General features: G+C 42.1%; 1 protein-coding gene across 1 annotated transcript in view; it reads left to right on the top strand.

Annotated features, from left to right (window-relative positions):
• Positions 1-25,431, top strand: part of DOCK3 (dedicator of cytokinesis 3) — a 404,390-nt gene that overhangs the window by 235,564 nt on the left and 143,395 nt on the right. Inside the window, exons 10-15 of the mRNA XM_017890007.1 lie at positions 3,604-3,729; positions 15,938-16,062; positions 17,564-17,726; positions 18,270-18,376; positions 18,949-19,120; positions 20,592-20,689. Coding sequence (XP_017745496.1) covers positions 3,604-3,729; positions 15,938-16,062; positions 17,564-17,726; positions 18,270-18,376; positions 18,949-19,120; positions 20,592-20,689 — 791 coding nt within the window. The remainder of the gene's footprint in view (positions 1-3,603; positions 3,730-15,937; positions 16,063-17,563; positions 17,727-18,269; positions 18,377-18,948; positions 19,121-20,591; positions 20,690-25,431) is intronic.

The following is a 25,431-nucleotide window of genomic DNA, read 5'->3' as shown; positions in this document are numbered from 1 at the left end:
AAAATTATTGAAAATATAGGAAAGTTACTAGCAATTTGGGAAACTACAATTCACATCAATATTTGTCATGTTCTTTGCTTTATTTACTTATTTGATTTATAAAGAAGTGCCCTTGACTGCACATTCTTGGGACATAGTATGATTAAAACATATAGAGAATATTTAAAAAGAGAGATGGTAGTACTAATTCGTGAAAGAGCAACTTCTACCATTGCTTCACCAGGTTAAGATGATGAGATTTGTCTTGCTCCCCAGAGCGAGCAGGGACTGTGCCATGTGCTGTGTCTGATTTTTGTCTAGAACTCACAGACACTTGCCATTTAAACAGTGTTAGAAAGACCTCTCTGCGGGACACCACAGACTTCAGAGAGCCTCAGTTGGGATGGCTATAATGAGAGGAGGTCTGTGTAGTTGTGGAAAAGTCAGTAGGAGGAACAGGCTGCTTCTTTTTGAAGTATGTTAGAAACTAGCTGAGACCTTAGAAATCACCTGTTTCAACCCCCTCATTAAATAAATGAGGAAACTGAAGCTTAGCAAAATGACTTAGTGGCTGAACAAGGATAGAACCCAGGTCTCCAGACTCCAGACCTTTGGCCTTTCTACTCAGTTGCCAAGCTTCTGAGCATGGGTTTTCTACTGCAGGACTCTGGGGTCTTCGTGTCAGAGAATTTTATAGATTGCTCAAGGAATATTTCAGGTCTTTATTAGTCTGCTTAATTAAAGATACATCTTTATTAAAAATCAGTTTACTTTGCTATAAATTTTTACTCATCTTTGTTAAATATTGTGGGCAGGTCATTGCCTTGCAGTTCTGTTTCCGAAGTCATTAGTGCTTTTCCTTCAAGTCACATAATTTAAAAATGCAGAAGCAATTGCTATACTGGGTTTGAATGCTGAGAGTAAATGTATCATCCAGCAATAACTCTTTTATGTGAACTTTAATAGATGTGGGTCTTCATTTCCATTGTTGGCCTCTTGGATATGTAGCTACAAACTGAACTTTTAACAGTTCCAGTAGTAGCATGAAGAGTATTAAGGACAAGTGAAGATAAAGCAGTTGACACACAAGTTTTCTATTTATTTTAAAATGAATGTTAACTACAATTTATTTCCATATCTTGGGCTGACATTAATTTATATAATTAATCCTCATCCAGCATTTCCACAAGGAGGGGTGGGGGCGTGTGGCACAAGAACAGAGTCAAGTTGGTGCCCTCCAATATTTTACACAGGTGTTAATTTGTCCAGTTACTTTTTGTGGGTCAGTCTTTAATCCGATAAGAGGTTCAGTAAGAAAATGGTTTTCTTGTATCAGGTGATCAGTGAGACCAGATTAATGGAGAAATTGTATAGACTTTGTTATTTTCAAATTCTTTGATTTGAGGGCCCCATTGAGATGATAGTCAGGTAGAACATCAAGTGTTGCCAAGGGACTGGTTGCATACTGGGTGAGTGAGTGGGTCACTTTTCTGAACTATTAATGAAGGCTCTCTTGTGCCCAGAATCATGCCTTAGCATTATTTGGTATGTGCTTCATACCAACACAGGGTTTCAGAACTAGAAAGGAAACCCACAAGTTCCAGGATCCCATCTCTACAAAAGGACATACAGTTTTTATAGCCTCCATTGGTGATTTCTTTCATTCTTTGCATGTCTTTTCATCTGATCTCTTGCATGAACTTGAAGGTTTTCTCTTATTTGTTACGTTTAGAAGTAGAGAGCAGCTCTTTAGGATCCCTTTGGGTAGCTCAAAAACTAATTGTGATACTCTCAGCACCTTTAGTCAACATCTTCATGAGTTTCGCTTTGCATCTGTAGGCCGTTTTGGTTGCTCAGAAAATGCAGAGACAAAAGGCAGTCAGCAAGTACTTAAATAAACCCTTGCCAATGCAGAATGGTTAGAGTACACCCACTGATTTTTTTTTTTTTTTTTTTTTTTTTTGGCTTTTGCCCTCCAACCGCAACTCCCTCAAATTACGGAGACTTTCATCCCCAGCTGTTTGCTCATGCTGGGCTGTTTCGTAAGTCTGATTTCTGTTTACCCAGAGGATATGATTTGATAGCTACGTAAACACAACAAAGATGAATAAGTTAGGGTTATGAGGGGAGGGCAGATATATCCTAAACTGTTCTCTACAAAGATTATTGTGGTTTTGGTAATGGCTCCCAGCCTTTCAGGTTCATAAACTAATTGCAGTTTAGTCCGACAGTGATTAGGTTTAAGATAATTACTTTAGAGGGGCTGAAATCTTAAACACTGATTATCTAACCAGAATGCCAACTGGAATACTGTATGTTTGCCTTTTCAGGGCACTGTGATCCTGGTGTTAATGACACTTGAGATACCATGTTTGTAATCCCAAGGTTTCTTGGGAAGCATGAGTTTAGTAGAAGCAACAAGATAATCTTGAGGTTCTGTCTGGGCTGTAGTAGAACCGTATTTCATCCCTTGGCCCAGCTCTGAGAGTACATATTCCTGGCTACTGGCATACTTTTCTTGCCAGATAAAATATCTGTAACCCTTCTATCTGACTTCTGTCTTTGACTACTTTTCCATTCCCTCCTGCCTCCCCATTCCTAGACCATTCTTATTTTACAATTCTACTTGTTACTATCTCCATTCCAGCTACGACTCTTCTAATTGTATTCATTATCATAACACCTTATTCCCTCATTTCTATAGATGTTCATCTGCTATTTAACTCACAAGTTTATAGACCAATGAGGGTGCCTCCTCTCAACCCATAGATCAACGCCTAAATTCTTCATCCTGTTAACAGCTAAACCCATTCACAGTTATAGAGGTAACACTTCCTAATTCCATAGAGGCTTGACTGTTACAGCCTTCTAGCCAGTAGCTGCAGAGGGGACCCTCAGGAGGATGCTGTGGAGGTGGAAATTTCAGGAGATTCTAGCTTTGTGCACAACTCCAAGGGTGTAAGTAATGAGCCAGAAGGCAGCTCACCTGGGGGGATATTTCAAATACTTCCAAGTTTTGATTAAAGATCATGTGGAGGATCTGAAATCCTCATGGAGTCAAGGCTTGGTTAGTCCCGCAAAAGCACCCTCTTTTCTTTGCAGAATGTGATGTCTCCTCTGTTGCTAGCCAGTGCAAGATTAAACTAGCAAGTTACTTCCCACACTTTGACATACTCCCAGCATAAAACACAGCACATCTTAGCTTGCTCATTTCTCATATTTGGGATGCCCTGACTGAAGGTCTTCTTTGGTCATGCTTGTTTCTACTCTATAGATTTCTCTAGGTTCCTAAATATATAACTTATGTAGTTCAACCCTCTCATTCAGTAGGGCCAGCTGGACCCTAGTTGGATGCTGGGGAACGGAGGGAGAGACAACTCAATCTCCCAGACCTCGGTCTGTGTTTAATAGACTAGTTTTCTGGGTTATTGGGGTCACTTTGACTTAAATTTCTTTAGCTTTCCAAAATGTTTCTTGAAAATAACTTACACTTTTGCCTCAAAGTTTTCTCAAGAATTTTGCTGAACTTTGCAAATTTTCTTCTGGAAAACGTGACTATGTCTTTTCTAGTACTATATAACAGGGTAGAACTGTGATTCTAAGAAAATGCTTTTGGTTTTGCAGGTCTCATCATTTCTCTGCAGCTTCTTCGTGGAGACATGGAACAGATTCGGAGAGAAAATCCCATGATATTTAATAGGGGATTGGCAATTACAAGAAAATTGGGATTTCCTGATGTCATTATGCCAGGTATGCAGAACTGCTTGGGGCTGGGAAGGTAGATGGGTTAGGATGGAGTCTAGTGCTCCCCTCCTGAGAAGGTGGTGAACTGTGCTATGGAGGAGACCTGCAACTATTAAAATCTCCCACATCCCAAGTCAGGCTGCTTACTGCAGTCTGCAGTCAATGGCCCTTCGGCTCTTATAGGCATTTGTTCTTTTCCAGAAGCCCCTACATTGCATTCACCAGTGCAACATGACATTCCAGCAGATAGGTAGGCTTTGTTGTCTTCTATGAAGGCTGGATGGTAGGAGTGAATATGGAACCTTCATGGAGAGTTTTTATACTCTTCCTTCCTTTTCTTAGAAGATAATTGTCTCACAAGAACTTCCTGCTTAAGGGGAAAAATATATCAAAATATATGCGTGTAGTATCAGTGAATCCCATATGTGTAGGAATAGTAGATACCTTTCCATTTTCATGTATCAGAAAAATAGATCAGGCAAATGGTATAAGTTAGACATTGTGAATATAGCACTACCTGGTCAGCTTCTCAGGAATTGTCTCACCCATTTCATCTAATGCCCAGTGGAGAGCCAGGGCACAAATTGGGAATGCATTGACCCTCAACTGTGGTCCCAGTAGGTCGATATCAGGTTCATGTTTTCTAATTAGGCAGACGTGGGTAGGACTGGAAAAGTGGATCCCAATGGGGCATCAGAGCCAAGGGAGTTATCAGGAATGAAGAAGGGGTAGAGGCATGGTTCAGATGGATGGTAGGTGTCCAGATAACCAGAGAAGATGCAAATAAGGAGAAGAAGATTAGAACAGGTAAATGTCTGGTTGTCTGAATAGATTATAGGAGGAGTGGACCTACCCTCTCAGTTGAGTTTTTTGTTGTTGTTGTTTTTTGTTTGTTTGTTTGTTTTGAGACAGAGTCTTACTCTGTTGCCCACGCTGGAATGCAGTGGCGCTATCTTGGCTCACTGCAAACTCCACCCCCTAGGTTCAAGCGATTCTCCTGCCTCAGCCTCCCGAGTAGCTGGGACTACACATGTACACTGCCACACCTGCCTAATTTTTGTAATTTTTGTAGAGACAGGTTTCACCATGTTGGCCAGACTGGTCTCGAACTCCTGACCTCAAGTGATCCAGTACTGGCATACTGGTCTTGAACTCCTGACCTTGGCCTCCCAAAGTGCTGGGATTACAGACTTGAGCCACTACATCTGGCCTCAGTTGAGTTTTAATGCTCTGCTGAAAGCTTATTTGCTTTTATTGTAAAGGGCCAGGCCAGACTAGACTGAACTGATTGTGATCACTTTAAATATCACTTATTTGGAGTTCTTCATGGTGGTTCACTAAATTCTCTTGTTGGAAGCATTTGCCAGCACATACACAAAGGGTTGGGTAGCTTGGCCATAGAGAAGGCCTATGTGATGGGTTCCAGCTGCCTTCCAACTTCCCAGGCTATGCCCAGATTTATTTCCTGTCACCTTCATTTTCTCTCCATAGACACTGTAAATGCAGAGCAAGCTGCTACGCACAGCCTTCATCTTCTACTGATGCACACAGGAGAGTCTTTTGGATGGGAAACATAGGCTAGTAGATCAATTATGTTTTTCTCTAAATGCTAGGGAGACTTCATGCTTATGAAAGCTGTTGTAGGGGTAATGACCGCCACAGGACACTTCTACCATCCTGTCGTGACACCTTTCTTAGCTCTTTCTAGGCTGCTAATTACGAAAAGAGCCCAAGCATAGTCAGGCTTCTTGACTATGAAAAAAAAAAAAGGGCCGGGCGCAGTGGCTCACGCCTATAATCCCAGCACTTTGGGAGGCCGAGACGGGCGGATCACGAGGTCAGGAGATCGAGACCATCCTGGCTAACACGGTGAAACCCCGTCTCTACTAAAATACAAAAAACTAGCCGGGCGTGGTGGCGGGCGCCTGTAGTCCCAGCTACTCGGGAGGCTGAGGCAGGAGAATGGCGGGAACCCGGGAGATGGAGCTTGCAGTGAGCCGAGATTGCGCCACTGCACTCCAGCCTGGGCAACAGAGCGAGACTCCGTCTCAAAAAAAAAAAAAAAAAAAAATTAGCCGGGCATGGTGGTGGGCGCCTGTAGTCCCAGCCACTTCGGAGGCTGAGGCAGGAGAATGGCGTGAACCCAGGAAGTGGAGTTTGCAGTGAACCGAGATCGCACCACTGCACTCCAGACTGGGAGACAGAGCGAAACTCCGTCTCAGAAAAAAAAACAAAAAACAAACAAAAAAAAAGTTACCAAAATTGAAAAAAGAATAAATGGATACCAAAATCAACCTGGTGATCTTTTAAAAATTAAATATCTAGGCTTATGTGGTGGAATGTATCCCAAGGGGATATACTTAAAGTCCTTCTTTTCTCTTAAGAACTTTTCTAAGATTCAGATACTACCTTCCTGATAGTCTTCACATACTCCTGGGATTAAAACCAAGTGATCAGAGACTAGAAAGGAACAAGCTTCAGTCAAAAATGTATTTAAGCAAAATTTGATTTTAAGTTACATTGTCAAAATCTCATCTGTGGAAAGAAATCTTTTTTAGGATACTCTGCGTCTCTTCGTATCATTGGCACACAGCTAGACATGACTGTGGAAATGTGCAATTTCAAGCATTGGTGAGGCAAGCTGAGGTTAAGGGGATTTTCCCTCTGGGCAGCTAAGGTATCATCATATGATTTTCCCCACAAGGCAGAGATACTGGGCAGTCCTGGCAGGCCCAGGGTGGGGCTGTGAGCCTGCCTTTGAAGTACTGAGCGCTATAGCCGAAAGTGAGGACTGATTCATAGGCAGAGCAGCCCTTTTGCATAATCTGCCCCCTCTTCCATCCTTTCTCTTCCAGAGAAAAGAACTTTTGCACAGATGGCCACTCCCAGCGTTGTGGGCTGTTAACAACTCTCATTTCCCCCTTAATATGCCCCAATATACTGTCAAGAGTAGGTTTGCAGTCCCTGGGCAAAGTGATAGGACTGTACCTGCAGGTCCTATTGGATCAGCAGGAAAAGTATGCAGGAGTGTTTTACATTGTGGTCAGCCTGTCTGGGGAAACAGTGACTGTTAAGAAATCCTTAGGAGTCTTTTTCAAACCCTGGCCACATCTCTACCTGCAGCTAGTCCACCCATCATCTGTGAGAGTGTTTTACTTGAGTTGTGCAGTCCCTCAGCTCTCACAGTGCTGGTGTGACCAAGTTACAAGAAATTGCAACTTCATCTTCTTGACCCATGAACATGTCGAGAAATAAGAAGGAAAGAAATCATGTCAGTAACTGTGACCATGACAGCATGATAAGTCTGAGAAATTAAAGTAAATGAAAAAACTAGAATTATTCATAAACTGTGATCCTTATTTTAAAACTATCCAGCATTTGGCAGAAACTATCAAACACTCATTTGGAAAGGTCTTTTTTTTTTTTTTGGTCAGGATGGCCCAGATAGGTCCTTGTCAAAGCATACTAGCAAAGCTGTAAGGGAGAGTTCACACAAGGTCTAGCCACACCAGTAGCTAACATATGATTTCTAAAAAGATCTTCTTGGCATTCTACCATTGCTTTCCATGAGAGCATACATATCACAGGGATGATGTGAGCATGAGATATTCTGCTCTTCCATGACTGAGGCCATGACTACACAGCCATTCAGTTCTGCTCATGACCCTTGGTAATGAGCAAGAGGCAACAGTGATACTGCTGATGTTCTGGGAGCCAACCCAGGAAATGCCATCTTAATTTATGGAAAAAAAAAAAAATTGAAAATTTTGGCCCTTTTTTTTTTTTTTTTTTTTTTTGAGATGGAGTCTCGCTCTGTCGCCCAGGCTGGAGTGCAGTGGCCGGATCTCAGCTCACTGCAAGCTCCGCCTCCCGGGTTTACGCCATTCTCCTGCCTCAGCCTCCCGAGTAGCTGGGACTACAGGCGCCGCCACGTTGCCCGGCTAGTTTTTTGTATTTTTTAGTAGAGACGGGGTTTCACCGTGTTAGCCAGGATGGTCTCGATCTCCTGACCTTGTGATCCGCCCGTCTCGGCCTCCCAAAGTGCTGGGATTACAGGCTTGAGCCACCGCGCCCGGCCTAGCCACTTTTTTTTAAACTGAGCATATAACCTTTTGTTAGTTGATCACCATATTTCAGTGGATACTTTTTCTTTCCTTCTGAACTCATTTTAGTGAAGTACAAAAGCTAATAATAACTCTATGGCACACTTTTAGTCCTTTTCTAGATTTTTTAAGAAGATGGGCAGGCAAGACAAACAGGACAGGTGTTCCAGGTAAACAAGTTGATGTTAACATTGTTTTCTGTAGCTCCTGTGTCAGAATTAGCTATAATAAAACTTTAAAGAAAACGGTTAGCCAAAAATGTATAACCTGAAAGAAATGATTTAAAACCTCTAACTCGGGCCAGGCTCAGTGGCTCATGCCTGTAATCCCAGCACTTTGGCAGGCCAAGGCAGGCAGATCACTTGAGGTCAGGCATTCAAGACCAGCCTGGCCAACATGGTGAAACCCCATCTCTACTGAAAATACAAAAATTAGCCCAGGGGTGGTGGTGGGCGCCTGTAATCCTGGCTCCTCAGGAGTCTGAGGCAGGAGAATCACTTGAACCTGGGAGGTGGAGGTTGCAGTGAGCCAAGATGGCACCACTGCACTCCAGCCTGGGTGACAGAGCGAGACCCCAACTCAAACAAAAACATTAAAATAAAATAAAACCTCTTGCTTGGTCAGACGCGGTGACTCACGCCTGTAATCCTAGCACTTTGGGAGGCCGAGGCAGGTGGATCACCTGAGGTCAGACATTCAAGACCAGCCTGGCCAATATGGCAAGACCCCATCTCTAAAAAAAAAAAAAAAAAAGAACAAAAATTAACTGGGCATGGTGGCGTGCACCTGTAGTCCCAGATATTCAGGAGGTTGAGACATGGGAATTGCTTAAACCCGGGAGATGAAAGTTGCAGTGAGCCAAGATAGTGTCACTGCACTCCAGCCTGTGCAACAGAGCAGAACTTGTCTCAAAACCAAAACCAAACGAAAACCTCTTGCTCAAGAAGGGACTGTACCCTTCTTCAGACCATGTCTAAGCCAGCAGAGATGTGCCACCACTTGCTATGGCTCTCTTTCTTTGCTTTCCTGGAAAGTCTGTACCCTGTAGTCAGTGGAAATAAAGGGCTTTGTCATGGTTCTTTGGGAAATACAATGATTTAACCTGTTTTCTAGGCCTTGAATTTCTAAAGTTATCATTGACTGTAGGTGATATGAGCCAAATTTCATATTAAATGGTTTTCTGTCTTGTCATAAGAAGCCCATCTACGATTCATTATGTTGTTCTAACAGATGACTAAGTTTTTTTCCTAAAGCAGTGGTTCCCAAACCTTAGTGTGCTTCAGAATCACCTGCAAGGCCCATAAAACACAGATTTCTGGGCCCACCCCAAGAGTTTCTAACTTAGTAGGATTGTGGTGGGACCTGGCAATTTGCATCTCTCACAAGCTCTCATATAATGGTGATGCTGCTGGTCTGGGACCCCCTTTGAGAACCATGTCCTAGAAAGTACTCTGCTTATGGATGCTTCTCCCCTTCTTGATTCCCTGTACTCAATTACTCCTCCCCTCTGGACATATCTATTAGAAGGCAGCTATATAGGCATAACATCCTTTTAGAGGACCCTCTGACTCTTCCCCTTGTGCTCAGAAACACACTCTGTCCTTTTCTTTGACTCCTGACAGAAATGTGCATGTTTCATCACTGACCTTCAAGTGATGTTTCTTTCTTTTCCTGTTTGTCTTAATTGTTCTTGTTTTTCTCTGTGCTGTCCCTTCATTTTCGTCCCTTTCTTTCTGATGCAGAGATGAAGATAGTTGGGTGTAAGTTCTGTCTTTTGTGTGCTCTGTCTGCTTATTGCCTGCTTTGTTCTCATCTTCATTTGTTTCATGGAATGTTGCAATACTGGGGTGGGGTGTCATGTACATATTAATAATCCTCATCAGCCTCACCTTCTTGGGTAACTGACAAGACATGAAAAGAAAAGCTACCAGCCCATCCTATAGCACTATGTATTACTTTTGAGTATTCGCTAAGATCTGAAGAAACTGGGTCTAGAAAATCTTAACAAGCTTAAGGTGTATAGATACAGGAAACAATTTTTGTGTGAGACTGATCAGTTGCATTCATTGAAAAGAAAAGGAATCGTGCTTACTCCAAGCCACAAAGAATCAGAAAGGCAGAAAGCTTCTCTTTTTGGCTTTGTTGGGACATACTTCACATGAAAAGGCAAACTAACAGAGACATAGTTTTTGGAAGAAAGCTTTCCTCAAGGGGAGCAATGACGTTGTTTACCACAAGTGGGTTCATAGCGCTGGTCAATCTGAGTGTCAAATGAGGCTATGGCAGTGTATCTAAGGGATGGTTTAAGAATAATCACATCTAGTCTCAAAAGAGGTTGGAAGATCATCACATCCCTGATTCAAGAAAAGAAAAACTATATGTAGTGATGTCACACTATGGCCATACCTTTCATCCTGTTAGAGCAAAGAGCATCACTGACTTTGTTGCAATGGAAACCGGAAGTGTGACACCAAAGACATGGTAAGAAAAAGAAAGAATCCTCCTTTCCTGGGTACTCTAAAGAAGTCCTCTCAAGAGCCTTTTTTTTTTCTTTTTGTCTCTTCCTCAGGAAAATAAGAATACTCCATTGGTTACATACCTAAAACCATCCAAGTTAAATGGTAGCTGACATCGCTACATTTCCATGTATACTGTTAGGAGACATCCTTCTATTCTTCCAACAGATAGGCTTGGCATCATCCCAATTGTACTGAAAGAAAGTCAGTTCTCATCTACATGATCTTAAGGAAGAGAAAGCACATCTATAGAAACCCCTCCTAATCCTGTCTAGAAGTAGACAAGGTATAAATAATATAGTATTAAATATTATTGGGTGGTGTGTGGTGGCTCACATGTGTAATCCCAGCACTTTGGGAGGCCAAAGCAGGCGGATCACCTGAGGTCAGGAGTTCCAGACCAGCCTGGCCAACATGGTGAAACCCCATCACTACTAAAAATTAAAAAATAGCTCAGCGTGGTGGCGGGAGCCTTTAATCCCAGCTACTCAGGAGACTGAGGCTGGAGAATCGCTTGAACCCAGTTAGTGGAGGTTGCAGTAAGCCAAGATTGTGCCACTGTATACCAGCCTTGGCAACAGAGCGAGACTCCATCACCCCCCCCAAAAAAAAAAAAAAAAAAAAAAAATTATATATATCTATATAGTATTATATTTTAGTACTATATATATATCTATATATTGTATATAAATACTTGAACCCAGAGCCTCCTAATACGAAGTGTGAGTAGTTTATACAGAAGGAATGTGGATATAATAAAGAACTCATATCAGATTTTGACTGGCCAAACTTGTTTGAGCCTTCCCAGGTTATTTCTGCTGGGATGGAATTCCACATAGGCTAGCACTAATGAAACATTTGGCCCCAAGTTCCAAGTAGTACTGGAGTATCTGGCAAGAGGTTCTCTTGCTAACAAATGTTCTGGTGTCTGAGCTAGACTTCAGAGGTTGGGAGACCTCTGAGACTACTCTCAGAAGAAATCTGCAAACACATCATGAACTGTTTCTCCAGAGTCACCAGGATGCAGGTCTTCAGAGGATCAGACCTGTCACTCGTCTGTCACAGTGCTCCCTATCTATCCCCCTAAGATTTCTGGTGGTTGAACAGCACTGTTTACTTTTAAGATCGCTTACTCCATAAGCACCTCAGAGTATTCCAGGCCAATCCCTGTCATAATAACATAGCCCCAGGTTCATTACCTTGCTTTGTCCCAGTAGCTGTTTGTCTAGGCACACAACAATCTGTATTTTTGATGTGCAGTTGCAGTGTAGTGCAGCTGTTCTTCACACATAAACGTTTCTAGCCAGGTATCAGTAAACTATAGCCTATGGGCCAAATCCAGCCAACAGCCTATTTTTGTACTTCTTGCTAGCTAAGAATGTTTTTCTTTTATGTGTTAAAAGTGTTGTAAAAACAAAGAACACCTGCCAGAGACATACGTAGCCAACAAAACCTAAAATATTTACTATTTAGTCTTTTATAGAAAACGTTTGTCAACTCCTGTAAACTTAAGTGCCCAGTTTTCTGAGTGCAGCTGTATCAACAGATCCTGTGAGACTGTGAAAGGGACAGATATTTTATTCCAAGACCCTCTTATAAGAAAAAACTCAAATCATTCCACTTCATTCAGGAAACTCTAATGGATGTCACCCAGGCACTAAGCACTCAATGTAAGGCATTACTGATGCTGTAAGATACCCTGCCAACCTTAGGAAGCAGAAGGCACTTAACAAAGGGAGTCAGGGCTGCCCAAGGTCCTTCCTAAAAGAGAGACCCATCATCAGGGCTACCCTCAGAAATACCTACTCCTACTTCTTGTAAAGACTCACCCTCTCAGCACTCCTCCATGCTGCCTAAGAGTTGCCCAGTCCTCCACCCCTACCCAAACTCCATCAGTGTCCTCCCAGCAGACCTCCATGTTCTGGTTTCTTAGTGTTAAACAATGAAGAACATCAGAATCACTTGGTGATTTAAAAAAAAATATATGTACACAAGACCCACTGGAATTTCAAGGTGTGTATGCTAGAAATCTGTTTTCAACAAGTTCCCCAGGTGGTTCGAATGCAATCATCCAGGCACTGGTATGCAAACTAACCTCCAAAACCACTGCTCCATCTTTCTCTTTCTCATCTTCATTGTAATGTGCCTGCCCTCATGCCTGTCTCTCCTGGTAATATTTCCTGGCAGTTAGTGCCAAAGTTTACAGGAGCCTCTTGGAAACAGAACCTTAACCCAAAGGCATGATCCCACTGGTAGGTTTTGTGAACATGTAACATGCAATAGGGACAGCTGAAGAGTGGGGGAACCATGGAAGGCTATCTGTAAGGTAGGCAGGCAGGCCTGGGTCAATAGATCCCTGGAGCTTTTCACATTTGCTTCTGCTTATGTTTTCTTCTAGTTCCAAGAGAATTAGTGGAGAGCTTGATTGAAATGATTCCCCAGAGAGATTTTGACAAGAAGCCTCTCCCTCCCAGCAACATTCATTTTCACAAATTGCCGCTCTTGAAATTGAAACCATAATTGCATAATTGCAACCCATAAGCCCAGTAGCCTAATACCTAACCTGGCTGAGAATAGTTCTAGTCTAGACAGGTCTGTTCTCCAAATGAAGAGCAGCTAAAGACCTGATGAAAATAAACTGCTTCAGTCTGTAACTCAGAGGGTACAATTACTTGTATTGATAAATTTTCTCAGCTAGATGAGCACCAAGGGCATTCTGTTTTTTTAAAAAATGAAAACTACAGGAATATGTAGCTTAATCCTTCCATTTTGAAACTGGCATTTTACCTTAAAATGCTCTGCCCAGAAACTGAGCATATCTCTGTATGGTCAACACAGATCAAATTCTGTCATTAACAATCTCCAAGACACTAATTTTATTTATTTTATTTATTTATTTATTTATCTATTTATTTATTTTTAAGAGACAGTGTCTCACTCTGTCACCCAGGCTGAAGTACACTGGCATGATCATAGCTCACTGCAGCCTCAAACTCCTGGGCTCAAGCAATCCTCCCTCCTCAGCCTCCTGAGTAGCTAGGACTACAGGTGTGCACTACCATGTTTAGCTAATTTAAAAAAAAAATTTTTTTTTTTGAAGAGTCTCACTATGTTGCCCAGGCTAGTCTGGAACTCTTAGCCCCAAACTATCTCCCCACTTCAGCCTCCTTATAATCCATAGCAGGAATTACAGGTATGAGCCACCATGCTCAGCCCCTAGTTTTCTATATTAGTAATCTATATAATATATAACTAGGAAAAATTTGAAAATGTTTCATTTGAAGGACATGTTTGTTGTTTAACCTGTGTATAGAGCCACAGAAACTAAAAATGTTTGTACAGCCTACAATAATGTTGCTGGTAGCCAACAGGTAACTGCTTTTAAAAACCTCATAGATTATTTTGAGAATAACTTCCAGAGAGTTCAAATCAGGGTAGTATTTAAACTAAGCACCTATTCTTTAGATTAAGCATTAAAATTTTCTGGACTGTTTGACTCAGAAAAGGATAAAAATTAGAATTTTAGAATAAATAATAAAAAAATTCTAGATTATTCACTTTGTGCTAAATCAGTCTGCAAATTTAAGTATTACTTAAATTCCATAGGAAAACTAATGTGCAATTAAAAGACCTTTATAAGAAGCCTGTTTCAATTGTTAAAAATTCCAGGTGTAACTATGATTTATCCCACTATAATAGCAGTAACCTGACTTTAAAGGAGAAAGTTAAAATGAAGAAAAATAGCAATAAGCCATAGTAAAGTTCTCAGTTAAGTTTGGATTTTACTTTCAGGACTGACTTTATTCAGCCTCTGTCCTGACAGTAACAGACTGATAAATTTGAGCTTCCTTTCTCGTTCTACCTGTCTTCCCCACCCAAACCTACCCTGTACTCCTGGGTGCTTTAAATAGTGTACCAGGAGGGCCCAAGCAGCAATGTCCAAAAGGAAGCAGATTAAGATTCTAGACTCATCAGAATTTAAAGCAGAGGCACTTCCCAATCCAAGGGTCTGTGCAGATGTGGTCCTCCAGACTATCCCACATATGCAACAGTGGCATTTTGGTATGATTTTCAAAACACATTTTCTTTTTCCTTCATGGTAACCTCAAGGTTGCTTGTTTGGGAAAGAAGATGGCTTTCACACATTAGGGAAAGTTCTTAGGGCTCCTGAGGGATAATTAATTACTTGTCATGAACTTTTCTTCCCCACTTTAGCTACAGTATTTTGAGAACCTTCATTATGCCACCAAATAACCACGATTGCAAGATTGCATACCTGTGATAGGAAAATGACCTGAATAATGGAAGGGCTAGTCACAAAGACCCTGAAATCCTCAAATATGTGCCAGTCCTGGTCTATTCCTGTTTCCTGCGTGAGAGAAACTCAGATGCTTCCATTATTAGAAAGGTAGTCAGTGCAAAAAAGAGCATTATCATTTATCTCTGACCAAACCAGAAAGTCCACTTGCTAACCAAAAACAAACCCTGCTTCTATCATTGTGATTCCAGGTAGTAACATATTTAAATGTACCAGTTTTTCTAAGAACTGAAGTAGAAAAAAATACCTGATTTCCGAATTGCCATGTTTTGCAAGTTGTTTCATTACCTCTCATTTGGTTTCTTCAGGCTGCTAACACATCTTCATTTTGGTCTTACCCATTTTCCTTTGCCATTTTTTTCCCTTTGAAGTTTGTTGCCCCCACAACTTTTACTATTTTTTTCATGTGAATAAAACTGGTCATGTTAAAGGTTTAGGAACTTAGAGCAGCCTAAGTACACTCTTATACATGAACAGGCAATGCTGTCTCCCCTCAACTCATCACCCTAAAAAGGAAGATATAACTTGGGTCATTTTAGACTTGAAGTTTGAGCTTCTCCTCCCCAGTCTTGAACAACAGAGATGGGCAAATTGGGCTGGAGTCAGAGCACAGGGAAGCAAAAAAGCACAACACATTGTTGCCTCATTGCCTTACTGCCTATGCTTCTGGAAAGTGATCTTCCAGTGCACTTGCAAACAAAAAGAAGAAAAAGTGACAGGTAGTCCAGTGACCTCTACCTGTCACTCCAGCAGGCAACGGGATTTGGAACAAAGCCTCCAGGAGGAAGGAAAAGTAATATATCCTCTAGTCAGAATGGATGTGGATTGCAAAAAGAAAGCATATAAAAAGTATAAATCTATAAAAGAGAAACCCTTCTTGAGGGAAAAGAAGAGGGATTAGTAGTTAAAACATAGGCATGTTAAAATGTTATTCCTGTTGATTCTAGAATCTTCCCACTTTGGGAGGCTTACATTACAGCCATTCTCCTTGAGGGGAGAAAGACTGAGCAGTCTGAGTATCTACAATCTGAAAGATTCTCCACCCTTGACAAGGTGTAGTGAACATCTTTAGAACTCAAACTTAGAGAACACATGACTAACCAACCTGGGTGCTGCTGCACTGATACTGGTAGAATGTCCATCATTATTAACCAAGCTTGGAATGCCCTGAGCAGCCACCCAAGCCCCAGAAGGTCCAAATGCTAGCCTAGTTCTCTGTGAAAATGGGGCAGTATGACTTCTGGAGTCATAAGGTTGTGGCATTTCTTTCCCCGCAGGTGATATCCGCAATGACTTGTACCTAACCCTGGAGAAGGGGGATTTCGAGAGAGGAGGAAAGAGTGTACAAAAGAATATTGAAGTGACCATGTATGTGCTTTATGCAGATGGAGAAATCTTGAAGGTAAGGCTTGCCAGTCAGTCATTTGGGTTGGAAGATAATCCTATAATAATTCTCTGTGGACTTTATCCAGAGGCCCATTCTCTTCAAGCAGGATTAAAATCACCCCATCAGCCTTTTTCTCTGCCTTTTTCTTTCTTGAAGAAAACCCTAAAGTGTGCTTTGATAATGACTTCCAGTATTGTATAGCCATTGTGGAAATTTATCCTAGTGTCTGACCTGAATCCCTCTTGCTCCATTTTAGACCTATTCCCTCTAGTTCTGTCCTACATGTTGTCTCTCTTGCCATTCCACCTAGCATAGAGCTGCCTACTTTTGATAACTGTTATTAGGTCCCATTCTGCCTTTTTATTCCTTGAGCTAATACAGAAAGTTATATTTACACTTTGGTCAAGAGTGGAACTTAGACAATCACTTCCTGGTACCAAGTTATAGGACAAAGAACAGCAGACTCAGGCCCTGGAAGATTAAAGCCAATGTAGTACAAGTGTCCTCTGTTACTCTTCACTGAAAGTGAAGACTTGGAGTGCTGTTTTTCTGTTGCATGTGAGTTTTTTCTTCAGTCTTGTCATGGTAAAGTCTGCGGTGAATAACAAGACATCATTTGCAGTCCGCTTGGTAGAAGACAAATCGGTGTTGTATAAACCTTGCTTCTGTGTGTTGGCAGCAGCCCTGTGAGATAGAACAGGAATGATCTTTCCCATTTGACAGAGAAAAAAGGTAAAATTAGTCAAAATTGTTTCCCAAATCAAGACAGAAATAAAGGAGAATGTTGAAATAGTAGTAGAAACAATGATTTATGTGTCATTTTAAAAACTTAACTCAAGAACCTAAGCCTGTTCACTGTTTGCATGGAGTGTGCCAGTGGCAGGAGAATGGTCAGCTGATCACATCACCCCTGTGTGGACAGGGACCTACTCTGGATTATGTGGCCCAAAGCTTCCTGTCGTCCAGACAAGGGCATGGGCAGTACTGAGACTGCATCTTCATGGCAATATTTGGGAGATGGGTTAAGTCTAACTTGGTTATATCTAAAGAAAGTCAGCCAGGGGTGACCTAAAATGCCAGTCCAGTGTGGGACTGAGGACAATTAGAAAACAGGCTCTCTCCACTTTGTAATTTAATTTTTTTTCTGATCTGGTAAAATGTTACATACAGTTGACTTTTCTCATGCAGCTTGTTGTTTCTCTTCTTAGTGAGGATGAAGAGCCTACCTTAGTGATTTAGATGCACCACCCTGCTTCTCTCTGTTTTTGAGGAGTACATGTGGTTACTTTCACCCCAAAGAAAACAAGCAGCATTGTGACTGCTGATTTCATATACCATCTACATAACTGTTTCCAAAAGTATTGAATTTAAATCAAATGCATTTTCTTATCTCATAGATTTTGATTAGAGCAAAAATGAGACCTTTAGACAAGAGAAAGAAAAGTGTCCTAGTGACACAGAAATCCAGACATTTCCTACCAGAAAGATGACATCTTATTTTGTTTCTTTCTTCCAGGATTGCATCAGCTTGGGTTCAGGAGAGCCAAATAGGAGTTCCTACCACTCCTTTGTCCTCTACCACAGTAATAGTCCTCGCTGGGGAGAAATTATCAAATTGCCTATCCCCATTGACCGGTTCCGGGGCTCCCACCTGCGCTTCGAGTTCAGACATTGTTCCAGTGAGTTAGACTTCCCCCGCCACACACGCACATTCCCTTGAGAGTATAAATATAACTGTCTCCTCTCTGGAACAGAATTAAGTGGATTCTTATTATTTGGGCAAGAAAATGAGGAGTTAGGAATAAACAGATACTCAGAGATGGGTTGTCACTAGAGGCTGTTCTTGGGACTGTAAAAGCAGTAATTCAAAACCACAAAGTCCTGTGTTGGCCCTTCCTAGTGTCTGACCTAGTGTCTGAAATTATTGTCCATTGTCATTCTCCTTTGAATATTCCTTTGTACCGTTATTAAACTCCTTATTAAAGAGACCCTGGTTCATCAAGACCAGCAATTTAGTTTCTTTTGGGGTCTAGGTAGCCTATATGGCTTGAGTATGAATGGAAACTCATTTCAGTACGTTTCTCGTCATTCCTGCAGTCAGGTTGCCACCTAGTTAATGAAAGAGGTGAGGGACAAAAGCATAGGTGATAAGCACAAGGAGAATTTCCATGAGGAAGCAGAGTGGGAGGCAAAAAACAACTAATACTTGGCTCTGATTGCAGCAAAGGACAAAGGGGAAAAGAAACTCTTTGGCTTTGCATTCTCACCCCTGATGCGTGACGATGGCACCACCCTCTCAGATGATATTCACGAGCTTTATGTGTACAAGGTATGAAGCCTAGCTGCCTTTCATCCCCACCCCTCACCTGCCGAGGCTGCTCTCACATATGGTTTTCTCAGTTAGGTGGTTTTCACTGGGCAGGCCAGAAGACCCAGGGAAGTACACTGATGGGTGACAATGGGACATCTTTGAGTAGGCTTCTGTCTTCTAAGTGCAGTGGCCTTCCTCCCACAAGTAATCCCAACAGGTTCTTTGTTTTCTACTTCTCACTTCACTGGATGGAAATCCATTACCAACCCCTCATTGCCATTGTGGTCTTGTTTAGTACATTCTTAGACCTGCTATTTGAGATCATGGTACTGTCAGCTACCACAGCATAGCTGCCACCCAAGGTTACTTGCACATCAGGTGGCAACCACATGCCCTACCATATTCTGTTTAAAAGGCACATGAGCTGTTCTAGGGAGTTTCTGAACAGAAAGTACTCTTCCAAGATGACCTGAGGCCCAGTGTTCAGCCTTAGGAAGATGAGAGCAAATATCAGCCCAGAAATTCCTAGGATCTGGTTTTTGCGTGTTGCATGGCTCAGGGGACATTTTTTTCTCCATTTTTGCCTACAGTGTGATGAGAATAGCACGTTTAATAACCATGCTCTGTACCTGGGCCTGCCCTGCTGCAAAGAGGACTACAATGGCTGCCCTAATATCCCGTCTAGCCTCATCTTCCAGCGCAGCACCAAAGAGTCTTTCTTCATCTCCACTCAGCTCTCCTCTACCAAACTCACCCAGAATGGTAGGTGATAGTGCCTGCATGGTAGTGCCCTCCACCCTCCTCCATTGTTCACTCCACATTACTAGTGCATGTGAAGGGAGACAGAAATTATTCCTTCTTGATGCCATAATAATGAGCTTCTTTTCTTTTGAAGTTGAAGGAATCACTCAGCAATAGCAGCCTACAAGGTTTTCCATGGTTTTAGTAGCTCCACAATACATCCAGAGTTCACGGATGAGTCTTTGGCCTTGATCTCAGTCTGCGGTGATGCTTGCAGCTAGTTCTGTTCCTCTAGATTTCACCTGTCCTTGACTGGGAGAGTCTGGGCCTTGCTTGACCTTACAATAGCCAGGGTTTGGCCATGTGCAGTGACTCATGCCTGTAATCCCAGCACTTTGGGAGGCTGAGGTGGGCAGATCACTTGAGGTCAGGAGTTCGAGACCCGCCTGGTCAACATGGTGAAACACCATCTCTGCTAAAAATACGAAAATTACCTGGACATGATGGCGCATGCCTGTAATCCCAGCTACTCAGGAGGCTGAGGCAGGAGAATCACTTGAATTCAGGAGGCAGAGGTTGCAGTGAGCTGAGATCGCGCAACCGCACTCCAGCCTGGAAAACAGAGTGAGACTCTGTCTTAGAAAAAAAAAAAAAGACGGCTGGGCGCGGTGGCTCAAGCCTGTAATCCCAGCACTTTGGGAGGCCGAGACGGGCGGATCACGAGGCAGGAGATCGAGACCATCCTGGCTAACACGGTGAAACCCCGTCTCTACTAAAAAATACAAAAAGCTAGCCGGGCGAGGTGGTGGGCACCTGTAGTCCCAGCTACTCAGGAGGCTGAGGCAGGAGAATGGCGTGAACCCGGGAGGCGGAGCTTTCAGTGAGCTGAGATCCGGCCACTGCACTCCAGATCACTTGAGGTCAGGAGTTCGAGACCCGCCTGGTCAACATGGTGAAACACCATCTCTGCTAAAAATACGAAAATTACCTGGACATGATGGCGCATGCCTGTAATCCCAGCTACTCAGGAGGCTGAGGCAGGAGAATCACTTGAATCAGGAGGCAGAGGTTGCAGTGAGCTGAGATCGCGCAACCGCACTCCAGCCTGGAAAACAGAGTGAGACTCTGTCTTAGAAAAAAAAAAAAAGACGGCTGGGCGCGGTGGCTCAAGCCTGTAATCCCAGCACTTTGGGAGGCCGAGACGGGCGGATCACGAGGCAGGAGATCGAGACCATCCTGGCTAACACGGTGAAACCCCGTCTCTACTAAAAAATACAAAAACTAGCCGGGCGAGGTGGTGGGCACCTGTAGTCCCAGCTACTCAGGAGGCTGAGGCAGGAGAATGGCGTGAACCCGGGAGGCGGAGCTTTCAGTGAGCTGAGATCCGGCCACTGCACTCCAGCCCGGGCGACAGAGCGAGACTCCGTCTCAAAAAAAAAAAAAAAAGACAAAAAATAGCCAGGGTTCATCCTCTTTTGGGCTTGCTTTCTAGTGGACCTCCTAGCTCTGCTGAAGTGGAAGGCCTTCCCCGACCGGATCATGGATGTACTAGGGCGGCTGCGGCATGTCAGTGGGGAGGAAATTGTTAAGGTATGTCTTCCACATAATTTAAACATACTGCATGAGGAAGAATCTGGGCAGAAGACCTTACTTTGTCATGATTTTTGCCAATAACTCTCTGAGACTGTTTCATCAGATTGTTGTTTTTTGTTGTTGTTGTTGCTGTTTTTGTTGTTAGCTTCCTTTTCCTCTTTTGGAATACTTTTGATTTTATTTTTAACTGACAAATAATAATTATTTATCTGTATGGGATACGATACGATGTTTTGACAATGCAGAATATATGTTCACAATGCAGAATGACCACAACCTTCCCTCAGCCTTTGGTATTCCTCATTACACTTTCTACTTCTATATGTTCAATTTTTTATATTCCGCATATAAGTGTCATAGTGTGGTCTTTCTGTGCCTGACTTAATTTCACGTAGCTTAATGTCCTCCAGTTCTATCCATGTTGTCTCAAACGACAGGATCTCTCCCGTTTTAAGGCTGAATAGCATTCCACTGTGTTTATATGCCATGTTTTCTTTTTTTATTTTATAATTTCAGCTTTTATTTTAGATTTAATGGGTACTTGTGCAGGTTTGTTACATAAATATATTACATGATGCTGAGGTTTGAGATACGAATGATGCAATCACTAACGTACTGAGCATAGTACCCAGCCGTGAGTTTTTCAACCCTTGCCGCCATCCCTCCCCACTCTAGTAGTCCCCAGTGTCTGTTGTTACCATTTTTATGTCCACGAGTACCTAATGTTTAGCTCCCAGTTACAAGTGAGAACATGCAGTATTTGGTTTTCTGTTCCTGCTAGTTTCCGTAGAATAATGGCCTCTAGTTGCATCCATGTTGCTGCAAAGGACATGGTTTTCTTCTTTTTTATCTGCATGGTATTCCATAGCATACATGTGCCACATTGTCCTTTTTTTTTGTTTTTGAGACAGAGTCTCACTCTGTCGTCAGGCTGGAGTGCAGTGGCGCAATCTTGGCTCACTGCAACCTCTGCCTCCCAGGTTCAAGCAATTCTCTTGCCCCAGCCTCCAGAGTAGCTAGGACTACAGGCGCATGCCACCATGCCCAGCTAATTTCTGTATTTTTAGTAGAGATGGGGTTTCACCATGTTGGCCAGGATGGTCTCCATCCCTTGACCTCGCGATCCACCCACCTTGGCTCCCAAAGTGCTGGGATTACAGGCGTGAGCCACCGCGCCCAACCTATGTACCACATTTTCTTTATTCAGTTCACTGCTGATGGACACCTAGATTGATTCTATGTCTTATGATATTGTGAATAATACCACAATGAACATTCAAGTGCATGGGTCTTTTTGGTAGGATGATTTTTTCTTCTTTTGGATATATACACGGTAATAAGATTGCTGGGTCGAATGGTAGTTCTAGGTTTTTTTTTTTTTTTTTTTTTGGTAAATCTCCAAACTGCTTCCCACAGGAGCTAAACTAATTTACATTCCCACCAAGAAGGTATAAGAGTTCCCTTTTCTCTGCAGCTTCAACAGCATCTGTTATTTTGATTTTTTTTTTTTTTTTTTTTTTTTTGAGAGATTGAATCTTGCTCTGTTGCTCAGGCTGGAGTGCAGTGGCATGATCTCAGCTCACTGCAACCTCTGCCTCCTGGGTTCAACTGATTCTCCTACCTCAGCCTCCCAGGTAGCTGGGATTACAGGTGTGTGCCACCATGCCTGGCTAATTTTCATATTTTTAGTAGAGACAGGGTTTCGCCATGTTGGCCAGGCTGATCTTGAACTCCTGACCTCAAGTGATCCGCCTGCCTCAGCCTCTCAAAGTGCCGGGATTATAGAAGTGAGTCACCATGCCCAGGCTTTTTGACATTTTAATAGTCACTCTGACTGGTGTGAGATAGTATCTCATTGTGGTTTTGATTTGCATTTCCCTGATGATTAATGATGGTGAACATTTTTTCATACATTTGTTGGCTGTTTGTATAACTTCTTTAGAGAAATGTCTATTCATGTCCTTTGTCCCAGGTTTTGATGGGATTATTTGTGATTTTTTGCTGATCTGTTTGAGCTCCTTGTAGATTCTGGATACTAGCCCTTTGTTGAATGCATGGTTTGCAAATATTTTCTCACACTCTGAGGGTTGTCTGTTTACTCTGTTGATATTTCTTTTGCTGCTAGCATAATTTATTGAATACGGAGTTATATCCTTATTGTTATTTTTGTTGATTTTGTCAAAGATCAGATGGCTGTAGGTAGGCTATTTTATTTTGAGGCTCTCTGTTGTGTTCCATGGGTCTGTGTGTCTGTTTTTGTACCAGTATGATGCATTTTTCGTACTGTAGCCTGGTACTGGGTGATGTGATGCCGACAGCTTTGTTCTTTTGTCTGGGATTGCTTTGGCTATTTGGGCTCTTTTTCAGTTCTGTATTAATTTTAGAATAGTTTCTTCTAATTCTGTGAAAAATGATGTTGGTAGTTTGATAGGAATAGTGTTGAATCTATAGATTGCTTTGGGCAGTATGGCCATTTTAATAATATCAGTTCTTCCAACCCATGAGCACAGGATGTTTTTCCATTTGTTTGTGTCATTTATTATTTCTTCCAGCAGTATTATTTATTTATTTGTTTATTTGTTTGTTTTGAGATGGAGTCTCGCTCTTGTTGCCCAGGCTGGAGTGCAATGGCACAATCTTGGCTCACTGCAACCTCCGCCTCCTGGATTCAAGTGATTCTTCTGCCTCAGCCTCCCTAGTAGCTGGGATCACAGGCATGTGCCACCACGACTTGCTAATTTTTTTTGTATTTTTAGTAGAGACGAGGTTTCACCATGTTAGTCAGGCTGGTCTTAAACTCCTGACCTTAAGTGATCCTCCCATCTTGGTCTCCCAAAGTGCTGGGATTATAGGCCTGAGCCACTGCACCTGTCCTCTTTCAGCAGTATTCTGTAGTTATGCTTGTAGAGGTCTTTCACCACTTCGGTTAGATGTATTCCTAGGTATTTTGCATGTATGGCTACTGTAAATGCAATTGCATTCTTGATTTGGCTCTCAGCTTGAATGTTGTTGGTATAGAGAAAAGCTACTGGCTTTTTTTTAACATATACCACATTTTCTTTATCCATTCATCTGCTGATGAACACCTAGGTTGTTTCCATTTCTTAGCTATTATGAATAATTTTGCAGTGAACATGGAAGTGCAGACATCTCCCGTGTTCTGAAGATGTTAAGACATCTTCAGCCTACTGATTTCGATTTCTTTGGACATATACCCAGTAGTGGGATTGCTGGCTTATATGGTAATACTATTTTTAGTTTTCTGAGAAACCTCTATACTGTTTTCCATAATGGCTGTATTAATTTACATTCCCAGCAACAGTGCATAAGAATTCCTTTTTCTCCACATGCTCACTAACACTTGTTATGTTTTATCTGTTGGTAATAGCTCTCCCAACTGGGATGAAGTGACATCTCATTGTGGTTTTGATTTGCATTTCCCTGATGATTAGTGATGATGAGCATTTTTTCATATATCTGTTGGCCATTTGTGTATCTTCTTTTGAGAAATGTCTACTCAGGTCCTTTTCCCATCTTTTGATTGGGTTGTTTCCTTGCTAGTGAGTTGTTTGAGTTCTTTATACATTTTGGATATTAGTTCCTTATCAGAGATACATGGTTTGGAAATATTTTCTTCCAATCCATGAGTTGTCTGTTTTTTCTATCAGTTTTTGTTGCCTTTGCTTTGGGGGTCATACTCAAGAAATCATACTTTGGGATTTTTTTGTTAGCTTCTGTTTTTAAAGGTATATAGCATATCAGTTTATTAACTTTTAAAAACTATATTTAAGCCTGATATCTTTCTGGCTCTACTCTCCTAATTTTAAGAACTCCAAATACTGCTCATTGACTTGTACCTGCTGATTTTGTCTAGTCTCTCACTTGGAGTCCATAATACCTTCCTTTCTTACCCCTACGTTAACTGTACCTTTGTGACATTTCCTATCTAATGGCTTTAGCAGGCTGACATCAACACTGCCAGTCCCCAGTTGCCTTCATAGGGCTTTTCTGGGCAGAGTGTTTCCCCTTAGCTCAATAAAAACCCCAGGCACTTCCTGGTGGTGAAAGCCCATCAGGTGAATCCTACACAGTAGACTGAACTCTACTGAGGAAAATGGAAGTATTTTTCGTTATCAGCAAGCAATGGAATGTAGACTAGAGATTAAATCTGCAGGAGGCATCCTGTCCATAATGAACATTCTTAGCTTTGCCATCGCAAGTGTCAAATGAATTAGAAAAAATGCACCATCTAATTTTGCTTTCACAGCTCCATTAACTCAGTAATATACAACACAGTGTTTCCAAATGAGGAACAGTTTTAAAGTCTGTATACCACTATGTACTTTCATGAAGTTGATGTATGAATTTTGTTTTAATTATGTGATCAGATTATCATAAAAATTTTTAAACTATTCAAAACAATCTAATGCTAGTTTTGAAACTTAAGATAAATTCGGCCGGGCGCGGTGGCTCAAGCCTGTAATCCCAGCACTTTGGGAGGCCGAGACGCCGGATCACGAGTTCAGGAGATTGAGACCATCCTGGCTAACACGGTGAAACCCCATCTCTACTAAAAAATACAAAAATCTAGCCGGGCAAGGTGGTGGGCGCCTGTAGTCCCAGCTACTCAGGAGGCTGAGGCAGGAGAATGGCGGGAACCCGGGAGGTGGAGCTTGCAGTGAGCTGAGATCCGGCCACTGCACTCCAGCCCCGGCAACAGAGCAGACTCTGTCTCAAAA

The sequence above is a fragment of the Rhinopithecus bieti genome, unplaced genomic scaffold, assembly GCF_001698545.2.
Source record: "Rhinopithecus bieti isolate Rb0 unplaced genomic scaffold, ASM169854v2 scaffold_43, whole genome shotgun sequence".
Lineage (NCBI taxonomy): Eukaryota > Metazoa > Chordata > Mammalia > Primates > Cercopithecidae > Rhinopithecus > Rhinopithecus bieti.
Note: the sequence above shows the minus strand (reverse complement) of the source record. Positions and strands in the feature narration are given on the sequence as shown.